At 31.9% G+C, this 12,349-nt stretch overlaps 1 protein-coding gene across 1 annotated transcript in view; it reads right to left on the bottom strand.

Annotated features, from left to right (window-relative positions):
• The window catches only part of GLRB (glycine receptor beta), a 55,328-nt gene that overhangs the window by 15,894 nt on the left and 27,085 nt on the right, over positions 1-12,349 (bottom strand). Inside the window, 4 exon segments of the mRNA XM_081075958.1 lie at positions 81-162; positions 164-225; positions 1,841-1,923; positions 2,031-2,260. Coding sequence (XP_080932084.1) covers positions 81-162; positions 164-225; positions 1,841-1,923; positions 2,031-2,260 — 457 coding nt within the window.

Genomic DNA, 12,349 nt, shown 5'->3' with positions numbered 1-12,349 from the left:
AAAAAATAAAAAATAAATAAATAAATAAATAATCAATCTTTGGAATAAGCCTTAGCTTTGTTTAATTTAAAGAACATTACTTACAGTGCCTTTATAGTATTTTGTACAGTTACCATATTCAATATCCTCCTTTTTAATGTCAAATTGAGGCAAGGCAATTTTTTTCTAACTGAACAGGATCCCCTGACTGCCAGATAAATCGTAAATCATCGGTGGTATAACCAACTATAAACAAAAATAAATAAAAATATTAGTTTTGACATATAATTAGTAATTCTTTCTTAATATTCTAATAATTCAAATATTAAACATCAAAATGGTAAAAAAAAAACAACAGGGACTTCTTATATGAGTTTTTGTTAAAAAATGTGAAGAGTTAAAAATCTATGGCCATTGATGAAAATGTTTAAAAAAAGTTACAAATAGTCACCTTAAAAAGAGAACAATTTAAAATTATCAGCATATTGCAAGTAGTAAAAATCCTAGAGGGTCATATACAGTAAGTAGTACATTACTCTATGTCACAATTATGAAATGTCATCAATAAAAAACCATAATAAATAAGTAACACTCGCTTTCTGAATGTATACGTTTTACAATCATGCAATATGCTACCTGGAAATTTTTAAAGAAATGTAAGCACCAAACGTTTATTTATTTTTTATTATTATTTTTTTATGAAGTAACTACAAACTTCCCTAGGGGAGTTGCATTGCCACAGGAGAGCAATAAAACAATCCCTCAAATAAACATCATTATAGCATTCGGAAGCACACATTTTGGGCTTAGGTAATGTGGCTATGATTCAAGGATCATATGGGATTTTACAGCATACAGTAACCTATGGTTCAACTCTAAAGTGCATATAGTATTTGTTAAAGCAATACTTTAGTTCTTCTGGTACTAGAATTGAATAGAAATAACACAGTTGGGATTTTGCTACAAAGGCACATTGACACACAGGCACCCATATACACAACACACACATCAACATGGACATACATACACTTACACCTGGAAAATCTCACAGTTAGAACATATTGCTTTATTCAAAGTTAGGATCGAGATTAGGTAATGTTTTTCAAAAACAGCAAACAATCACTGAAGAACTTTACAGCATATCAACTAGGAATCATATTGCAAGATATTTTACAAGGTTATTGGTGTTTACGCTAATAAGGTCATGGTATATAGGTATTCAGGCTAAAGATTCCTTACATTACTGTTAATTTTTCAAGTTTTATTTCCTACTTTTATTTTCAAAAGATAAGTGTCATAGCAAATTAATTAATATGTTTTAGACATAAATAATCATTTCAATTAATACACCTAGTGCATATTTTATACGCTGAAAAATATTTATATGATTATAGAAACACAGAAAGTCCAATTTTAAAAAAAATATGTTTTTATACATCCATAGAAAGTGAATTCTTGGTAGGATTCAGGGATCATTGTTGCATGTTTTCCAAATTTTCTGCTCTTAAAAACTGTGCTTTTTAACATCCGAAATGTTAGGAGTACATCATTTTCTCCTTTATCTTGCCTATGTTACCAATTCAAATGGTGATAGCAATTGAAATAAGGTGGAAGTGTACACCTACATCAATTTAACTGAAAGCAAACACTAGTATCAAAACACTAGTATCAAAATTTGTCTTAGTATAAATCAATATAATAAAAGATTAACAATAATTTTCCTAAATAAACTATTCTATTATTTGTAGTCAAAACTATTTGTTTTACCATTGTTATCTAAGATATTAGTATTAATAGAATGCATTGCCTAGAAATGTTAAACATTTTTATTCCTATACTCATCTAGGATTCATGTACGTACAGCTCTCAAGTTGCATCTTGCATCGTTGCGTATCCATGGGAAACAAGGTCAAGTCCAACGGGCATGAGAGAGTAATAGATAACCTGAAAGTAGAAACAGAGGTCTTAGAAGTCATGTAGTATATTGCTCTGTAATATACTGATTTTCAAGGGAAAATATAAACGTACAAACACTAAAGATAGAAGCGTACCTCATGCTGACAAGGACATCTCCATCCCGAAAAATGAAGAGGAGGATATTTTCCTGTGTTACATCATGAAAATTGGCACTTTTTTCATTTGCAAAAAATAAATCAGGTTTCCACAGACACTTGAACATTGTGGGATCCACCGTCAGTGCATCCGAGCCCCGGAAATCACTAGGGAGCTTCAGCCTGGGATCATTCCATTTTTGTCGCAGGAAGATGTTAACTCTATAGTCCTGTGGGCAGGGGCGGTGGAGAAAAATGTGCAGGTGTGTGTTTATTGCTGTTTTAAAAAATGCATCCGTTGCCAGAATAGACAAGGCTTCAGTTATTAGCGGCAGAAATATGTTTTCTCTTCCAACATTAACCAGGACCAAAATAGCTCTGTCACTAAGTATAAAGAGCTCCATCAGCAGTATAAAAAGACCATTGTGTCTTTCTAATTACTCTCTACAGACATTTTCCGGAGCACTTGCTGTCTCAAACATCAGAATATAACTTAGCAACAATTGCTTTACCTTTATACAAACACCAGTTAAACTCGTTGGTTTGGTGGTGTTATCATAAAAACATGAGAACTGCTAAACATTACCATTATTCTTCCCCAAAAAGTGGAATAAATTTTAGTTAAAAATAGATAAAAAGTCAAGGGAAAATATTTCTACTTGTCTTACTAAGTAGCAAACTACAAACATTATATATAATGTAATATACCGAGGGTGCCAAAAAAAATGTATACAAGTGGACACTTTGGTCAACGTTGCTCAAGCAGTAGTTCACTGTAATCAGAAGCGTCTTCAAATCAAAATTGTAATGATAAATACCGATATCGAAAGATGAATACAAGTCACGTTTGACTTTTGCAATTACAAAAGGTGCTCAAAATGGTATACATTTTTTTGGCACCCTCTCTATATTCGAGACTCTCCTTGACTATGGATACATGTAAATGATTATAAAAAGAATTTGAGATAATCTAATGAGATTTGGATTATGCAAAACAGATGAGAGCATATGCAAGATTTGTAAATGTTATGTTATATTCAAGTGTAGTAGAAAAAATGTTTTGAAATCTACTAAATAGCTGAATATTTTACTTCAGTTTTCTTCCTATCTCTAAAACATTTAATTTTAAAACTGTGTAAAAATTGAATTATATACCAAGACATATAGATTTTAAGGATATGTGAAGAAATATGTTTTATATTTAGAAACATGTTTTATATTTGCCAGGGAAATGGGGTTCTGTCACAAATTGGGTTGTTAGTATAAACAGTGCAACTCAGTATTGAGGCATCAAGCTCAGGTCTTTTGATTTAAATTTTATACACCAGAATATGCAAAAAAAAAAAAATCAAGGTATAAATTATATCGGGCTTCATCTTTCTTAATTTCAGTCATTCAAAATTCACAAAACACTATCCATAGCCTTTGAAATGAGATCATAAACTTCAAATCAAAATCTAAATAATTAAATAGAGATGGTAGATCATCTTTTATTAAATAATAAGTCCTAATACATACCCATGAACTATAAAAACACACACTTTCTATATGTATAAAATATGAAATGAAGCATAAGCCATGATCAGTGACTCTAGAAAAGCTTGAGAAATTTAGTTTTTCTCTCATATGATTTTCAGACCATCCGTAGTAATGAGAAGGTAAGGCACATAATAAAAATACACATTTACTGAATTACAGACAGTGAAGTAAGATTTAATCTACCCTAAGTCTTACAGCTGCTCTAAAATTGATGTTCATAAACACTTCAAAATTATATTTAGATGATTTTGGAATGCCAAAGTCAAATAAATTAAGGATTATGTAAACTAACACTGAACATATCTGCACCTCAGAAAAAAGAAAAACAAACAACGGAAAAAAACACTTGCCCACTCAAATGAACATGGAATCAAGGAGAGAGTAAGATGAGAACCCTAGAAAATGAAGATCTGCATTACACACCAATATGAACTTTTTGTCAAAATATATGCATATGCAAATTCATAATTGGACTTAAGTGATTGCTTCATATCTGTGATTGTGACAACATAAAAATTAACTCAAACATGTCCAAGACAAAGGATTATCTACCTCATGTGGTGTGTCTTCCCGTAGACACAATGGTGCTTCCTGACAAAAGTTTTATCCATTCCACGGAAACATGCATGGCCTAGCACTTGCAAAGGAATACTCATTAGGTCAATCATTTGTTTAATAAAATACCAATTATGCTACCTTAACTAAAGCACATGCTTGATATCTACTTGGCATTAATCTGAGCACTCCAACAGTAGTCAATTTCAAATCATTTGCTAAAAAGCGTCCTTGTAACGATCTGCTAAAATTATCAGTATTCTAAAAGTATGTACACTAAAATCTATTTTTATCACCTTCTCTAAGTGCTGTGTCTTATTAAGGTAAATTATTAAAATTCCATCTTCAAACTGCAGTATTTATAATACACATTCACAATATTATGATAAAATATTATGTCCTTAACTTGTTTTCAAAGATCAATATAAAAAATAACCAGATGGGGTTGCCCATATATCTTCAATAAGCTTGTAATTAAAACATAGCCCCTTATTTTGGTCAATGACCATGATTTGAAAATACTCAAGATGAAGTCTTCTTTCTTTCTTTACTTAATTTTTCATTTATTTATATGTATATTACTGTGATATCATTATATAGGCGTTTACCATGTGCTAGGCATATATGGTCTTAAGAGCTTTACAAAATCACAGCGATTCCTCCTGATTTTCTTATACTTTTCCTATTACTGGAAAGTAAGACTTAAGTATTTCATCATGTTTTACTTTCTGTCTGGCAGCTATGGAACTTAAAGCTAAATCCTATAGCCACCTAAATGAATTCATCTCTCAGATCCTAGTATGACCATTGTTATATGTCTCTTGAACATTTAGTACTATTTCAATTATTTCATTGTACTTTTTATTATTATTTTATACACCTCAAATATTTTCCAGAAATAGGGATAAACGAAAAATAAATAAATGAATAGGTGAGAGACTGTCACATACTTGACAAGAATCAGTATTATTTGGGTACATCTCCCAAGCAACTTTGCCATTGTGACTTCTAGACTCAGGATGCTTTATTTTAGCCCAATATTAAGTTTTCTTATTTTAATAGAATGTTAAATATATGTATAGAGATATAAATATTAAGACCTCATTGGTATTCTTTATCTACATGAAAACAATTGAATTCCCCTTAAAATCTCCACACATCAGCACATTGTTTTGGGAGCACTATTTTGTGTTCCATCTATTTCCCAAACGGTATGATTAATTCATCTAAAATTACATAGCAAAATCATTTTTCTTTTTCAATTTTTGTAGCAATTTTAATACTGTTTCTCCACGTGAAGTTCATTTTTCTAAATCCTTCTTGAAATCTAATCAATGTTTCCACACAATCCAAGAGCATATTTACAACATTTATTAGTTATTAAGTTCAAAGCATTTTAATCATCAGAAAGCTGATTAAAGCCCCAAATAGCCCTACATAATATCAGAGGCTTTGACAAAATAAAACCTATATGTGGGAAAAATTACAAATGATATAAGAATGTTTGAATTTAGAGTCAACCCCCTTTTTATTCCATATGCATCATAAATAACTTTTTAAAAATTATATTTGTCAAATTATAAAGCCTAGTATAATGGAGTCAGCATGGTTTTAGAAATATAAACGTTGTGATTCAAAGCTCAGCTCTAAATCTTAGAAGCTTTCACCCTGAGCATGTTTCCTAACCTCACTGAGCTCAGTTTCTTAATTAAAAAAAAAAGGAATACTGATATATTAATGTGATAATTGAATAAAATACTCAGGGTAAAAGATATTAATATAGTACCTGCTGTAGAAACAAGTTAGTTTTCTTTCCATTGTATATCCTTAAGAATCCAGCCACAGAGTACATTATACACTTTCATAAAATATCTAAATTTCTCCAAAATCCCTAAGTGGCTAGTTGGCTCATTCCATTCAAAAATTGTTTTTTTAACCATATATTCCTTTTCATGCTCTGACTAATCAGGGTACAATTGGGAGTACTCCCAGAATTCACAGAAATAACTGTAAGAGATGTTGACAATCAGTAAAATATAAAACAATTTGGAAAAAGCTATATAAAGAGAAACAGTTTGCAATGAGCCATCTAATCTGGACTCTGAGGATTAGTTAAAAGTAAGAAGGTGACCTGATAACTACATTGAGACCTGATGGGCCATGGACATTAGACTTCTGGGTCTGAATTCCATCTTGCTGTGTGGCCAAAGGCGTTATTTAACCTCCTGGGGCCTCAAATTCCTTGTCAATAAAAACAGTCCCAGTTTTTCAAAAGAATTACATGACATGCAATACTGAAAGCATGAAACCTGGCACAAAGAGAGTACTCCAAAAAGTTATCTAATTGAGTGTAAGTTTTATTAACATTATTATCATCATACCTATTATCACCACTTTGAAAAGGTCAACTATTATTGACACCATTCCTATTCTATTGCTGTGAAGATATTACTTGAAAGTTTACTTAATTACTAAACATCAAAACTAACGTTAATTTTATTAATTTTTCAAATATTTTAAAAAGCATTTTTTGTGTCCTAGTTGTCAAGCACTATGGTAGTTGCTAGCCAATACACAGATCAATACAATACAATACAATACTAGAAACAAAGAAACAAACAACCACAACAAAACTGGACTTTAATTCATATTGCACTCACTTAAGATATTTTGACTAAAAATGGCAACCTTGTTTTATGGACTACCAACATAAAACATCTATCTGTAATTATGTTCCAGACTAAATTTAATGTTTATGAAAGAGACTCAGTTAACAAGCAGCTTCGCTGTGCTTGGTTAAACATTCTTTCCTTCCTTCATTTATTCATTCATTCAATAGTTATGCATTAAGGGCTTCCTATGTTCAAAGTTTTAAGCTACAAGTCTGAGAGAGATAAAAACCTAAGGTCCATACCCTCGGGAAATGATAATTAAACAAGTAAGGAAATATTTGTTAAGGACACTAAGGGAGATGATACTTGATGAGAGAATAAATGATTGGACCAGAAACCAGGGATCAGAAAAGTCTGGAGAATGTGAGTCTCGGGATTATTAGAGAGTGGATAGAATTTTGACAGGTGGTGAAATCAGGGAAGGGCAAGATTAAAGACAGAAGCAAAAAGTCACTGTTTCTTAAGCACTTCATCAACAACACAAAAGAATCGCTAAATATCAAGATACAGAAAATGGCAGAAATAATCAAGATCATCACTAAAAGAGGACAGAGCAAGAGGTAGAGGTTTTGGAGTGATCACTGGAAAAGTAGGAGTTAAAATTAAGACCAAAAAGTATACAAAAAACTCTTAAAATGCAACAACAACCTGATTTAAAAAAATGGGCAAAATATCTTAACAGACACCTCACCAAAGAAGTTATAGAGATGGCAACTAAGAATATGAAAAGATGTTCCACATCATATGTCATTAGGAATTGCAAATTAAAACAATGAGATACCACTACATGCCTATAGGAATGGTCAAAATCCAGAACACTGACACCACCAAATACTGGTAAGGATGTGGAGCAAAAAGAACTCTCATTCATTGCTAGTGGGGCTAGAAAACAGTACATCCACTTTGAAAGACAGTCTGACAGTTTAGTACAAAAACACACTCTTACCATATTACACTCCTGGTATTTACCCAAAAGACATGAAAACTTAAGTCCACACAAAAACTTATATATAGATGTTTATAGTAGCTCTATTCATAATTGCCAAAAGTTGGAAGCAACTTAGATGTCCTTCAGTAGATGAATGAATAAATAAACTGTCATACATGCAGACAATGGAATGTTATTCATAACTAAAAAGAAATGAGCTATCACACCATGAAAAGGCATGGAGGTAATAAATATATACCACTAAGTGAAAGAAGCCAGTCTGATTGATTCCAATTACACAACATTCTGGAAAAGACAAAACTATGGAGACAGTGAAAAGATCAGTGGTTGCCAGTGGATAGGAGGGAGAGAGACATAAATTGGTGTAGCATAAAGGATTTTTCGGGCAGTGAAATTCTTCTGTATGAAACTATAATGGTGGATACATATCATCACACATTTGTCAAAACGCATAAAATGTACACACCAAGAGCAAACCCTAAGGTAAATTATGGACTTTGGGTGATGATGATGTATCACGGTAGGCTCATCAATTGTAACAAATGTACCATGTTTGCGGATGTTGATGGGAGGACAATGCATGTGTGGGGGAGCAGGGCGTAAATGAGAACTCTGTACTTTCTGCTTAATTGTGCTGTAAACCTCAAACTGCTCTACAAAGAAAGTCAACAGTCACAAAGCGAATGCAAAACAAACTGTAAACAAAATGAAAGGGAAACAAATGCAAAGTTAAGAAAACATTGTCCAAATTTTAGAGAGAAGGTAAAAGGAACACTATTTGCCCTTTCAACATCATACTCAAGTATTGTCTAACAAGCCCACCTAAGGGTTGTATTCTCCAGGAAAATGTAATTTTGATGGACTTGCCATTTTCTATTGATTTGGGCCTAGACTCAGTAAAAGTAGATAAATTATAGAAAATTAATAAATTACAAATGATTTTTATCGGTAGAGATGCCAATGATTTTTGTCAGGTAGAAAAGATATTCCCCAAAATTATGCTTTATTGCCTCATGGAACATGAACAAGTCTGCATCTAATTTAGCAATCTAATTTCAGCGTTCTTTCTTTTGCTTCAGTCTCTGGAATCCTCCACTGAATCAGCTTTATTATCCTGCTGGTTCCCTCATTAATGAGTTAAATAGCTCACTGACATGATCTTACAATATGTATTTTTTTAACTTTCAGAAATTTTACTCTGTCCTCTAACAAGTTAAACATAGAATTACCATATGATCCAGCAGTTCCGCTCCAAGTTATACACCCCCAAAAATTTGAAAGTGGAGGCTCCAACAGATACTTTTACCCCTATATTCACAACAGCATTATTCACAACAGCTAAAAGGTGAAAACAAACCAAGTTTCCATCAACTGATAAAGGGATAACCAAAATGTAGTATATACACATACAGACAATGAAAGATTATTCAGCCATAAAAAGGAATGAAATTCTGATGCATGTTACAATATGAACCTTGCAAATATTACAGTAAAAAAAAAATCTAGACTAAGGGAGAGTTTTTCCAATATTACTACTTAGAATGGGAATGTAGGGAAAAGAAAAAAAAATAAAATAACCCTAGGATAATCAAACTTTAAAGGGCAACCTAGAGGGCTGAGAAAAAGAAGAAAACCCTGGGAATGTGATTTCACCACAGCAAATGGGCAAAGGCTTTGAGATGGTCAACAGCAATAAGTGCCATAGAGGGTCAAGTATAATCAAACTGAACACTCTCAGAAAATAAGGAAGCCACTGAAGATTTTAGCAAAAACATTTTTGGTAGAATAACACATAAAAAGTAGGATTACAGAGGATTAAGATTACAGTTATTCTTAACAGCAATCTGCTCCTAGGTCACAAATCTTGAGAGTGCTAAAATATGGTTTTTGAGCCTATCCTGAATTCTTCTTGCTTTCAGTGCACTACTGTCAGCTAAAAACTTACACATAACCTGAGTCTCTACTGTAATCTTTTTTTTTTTTAATTTTATTTTTTAGTCGAACTCCGGAGTTATGTTACAATGAGAATCACTGAAAAACTGAAAATTGCTTTTTTGCATCGATTTTGATCATTATGTGTTACTATTTCATTATGAAAGTGCCTTACAGATGCTTTTTTGTTAGCTATGTAGCTATATACTATTAGGATTTAATGCATGTTGCAACAAGCTTATATATCTTTTAAGAATGTTTTAAAATTTTACAACTTAAATTAATAGTTTGCATTCAACATTCATTAAAAGATAAAAGCTCATTAGTTAGTATGCTTTGGTTAATGTTTTATGAACACTTCTAAATGATTGCTAGTTATTGGCATTTCAAATGCTCTATATTAAGATAACTATCTTTGAAACCTTTTTATTTTCATTTTCAATTACTCAATCACAATAATTATAGCTCTATCGTTTATTTTGCAATGAACAAATTTCCAGCAGAAACAGACTTATTTTATCAATGAGAAATTACTTAATTGTTTTTAGACAACTTGGTGACAAATACTACTCATTGTTCATTCCAAATAGCACACTGTTCCTCATTATCTGGAAAGTGGATGGTCTCCAAAATTTTCAGTACCAATTAACACCCAAATTAAACTATTTCTTCAAGGCAATAAAACATTTCATAACAAGACATTAAAAATGATTAAGTTTCATTAATGATATTTTAATATTAAGAACAGTTTATAGTTCCTATTTCTGTTAGGATAGCTCTTCTGTAAACCTGTCACATATGCAACCCTTTTCTCATTTGGTTTCTTTAAATTATGATAAAAAATTAGCATTGAAGAAAATAAAGGAGAGCAGCTCTCATAGCATCTGGTGGCATTATAATTAAAGTTCTGTCAACAGAGCTGTTGTACGCCTGCTTTGAAAAAAATTTAAATGTAGTCGTTCGTGAGGTTAAAAGTTTCATCTAAGAATTTCAAGATAACAAAATGCCAGTAAAAGTTCCTAGGTTATAGTTCAGCAATTTTTTTCGTGTCATTTTTTTTTAAAAAACATTTTTCATTAAATATTATTTGATAACACCTTATGAATATTTACTTTTTCTAGATCTAGGCCAATATTCCATTTTTATTAGGAGTGCCTGCTAGGTGGTGCAATAGTGCCATACTAAACTATATACTCCATAAGAGCAGCAGTCTGCTGAATTGAAAGTGCCCAACATACTTCTATTAAATGCAAGGGTAAAGAAATGACCTCTGTGACTTTTTGACAGGTTAGGATATTTGCTTAGCATTATGCACACCATTAATTTAATTTTTCTATAGCAAGCAATAACAGTGACAAATTACTGCATGGAGAAAATAAAACTTGGCCATTCTCATCCTTCCTTATTGCCTAATACAATATTCTCCCTCATGATGTTGAATCACCAATGTTTCTGAAATAATAAAGCTAGGAGAAAAAAGGTAAAGAGGAAAGTATGAATGACAAATTATATTATTCTTCATTTTAAGGCAGAAACACAAAAGAAGTCACTTTGACAAAGAAAAGAGACAGACACAGTATATTTTTTTAACTACTAAGAACAGATTATCTTTTAAATTACCTTTATTGTGATTAATGAGTGAGAGAGTTCAGTGATCACTCAATAAGAAAACCACTGGTTATTTTGGCATTTCCATATATTGAAAAAGATATATATATATATATAATCAGAAAACCCTCCAGCAGCATTTCGGAGTTAAAAATCAACAAGTGTTCAGTAGCATGTGTATTAGTTTCCTATTGCTGCTGTAACAAAAGTAGCTTAGTGGCTTAAAACATGACAAATTAGTATCTTACAGTTCTGGAGTTCAGAACATCAAAATCAGAGCCACTGTGCTCAAACCATCCCATCCTCAGGGTTGGTTCCTTCTGGAGACTTTAAGGAGAGAGTCCCTTCCCTTGCTTTTTTCAGCTTCTAGAGGCCACCTACATTCCTTGATTTGTGACTTCTAGCTTGTATCAAACAAGTTCATACTGTCTTCATTGCATCTTTACTACTACTTACTCTGATCCTCCTGCCTCCTTCTTAAAGGACCTTTGTGATTATACTAGGCCCACTTGGATAACAAGGATAGTCTCCCCCATCTCAAGTTCCTTAATTGTATCACACACACAATGTCTGTGTAAAATAACATCACAGGTTCCGCATAATGGAACACGGGCATTTTGGGGGAAGCATTACTTAGCCTACCAAAGGGTATAAACCCTAAAGATAAATAATATGAGAAAAAATAAATATAAAACCATTTTAAGGTTTGTGTATCTGAGATGTAAAATAGAGAAAAAAATGGGACAATTATGTCTAAGATTATTCTATAATTAAATTATACTGGAAAATTAGTAACAAAAGCAACAAAATACAAAGAATAGTAAACTATGACAAATTTTAAAGACAGAAGTTTAAATCTCTATACAAGAAAATGTGGAAACCAAAATTGTATTTAAAACAACAAAAAGGAGTAATTGCTAACAACTAGAAATAAGCTCTTTTAGCTGATCCCAAATATGACTTTTCTTTCTTGACAGGCACAACTATGTTGCTCAAAAAGAGTTGAAGTCTATTATTAAAACAAACAAAAAAGTAATGCAGCAGAATGACACAGAAAGTCTGAC

Source organism: Rhinolophus hipposideros (genome assembly GCF_964194185.1).
Source record: "Rhinolophus hipposideros genome assembly, chromosome: 16".
NCBI lineage: Eukaryota > Metazoa > Chordata > Mammalia > Chiroptera > Rhinolophidae > Rhinolophus > Rhinolophus hipposideros.
Note: the sequence above shows the minus strand (reverse complement) of the source record. Positions and strands in the feature narration are given on the sequence as shown.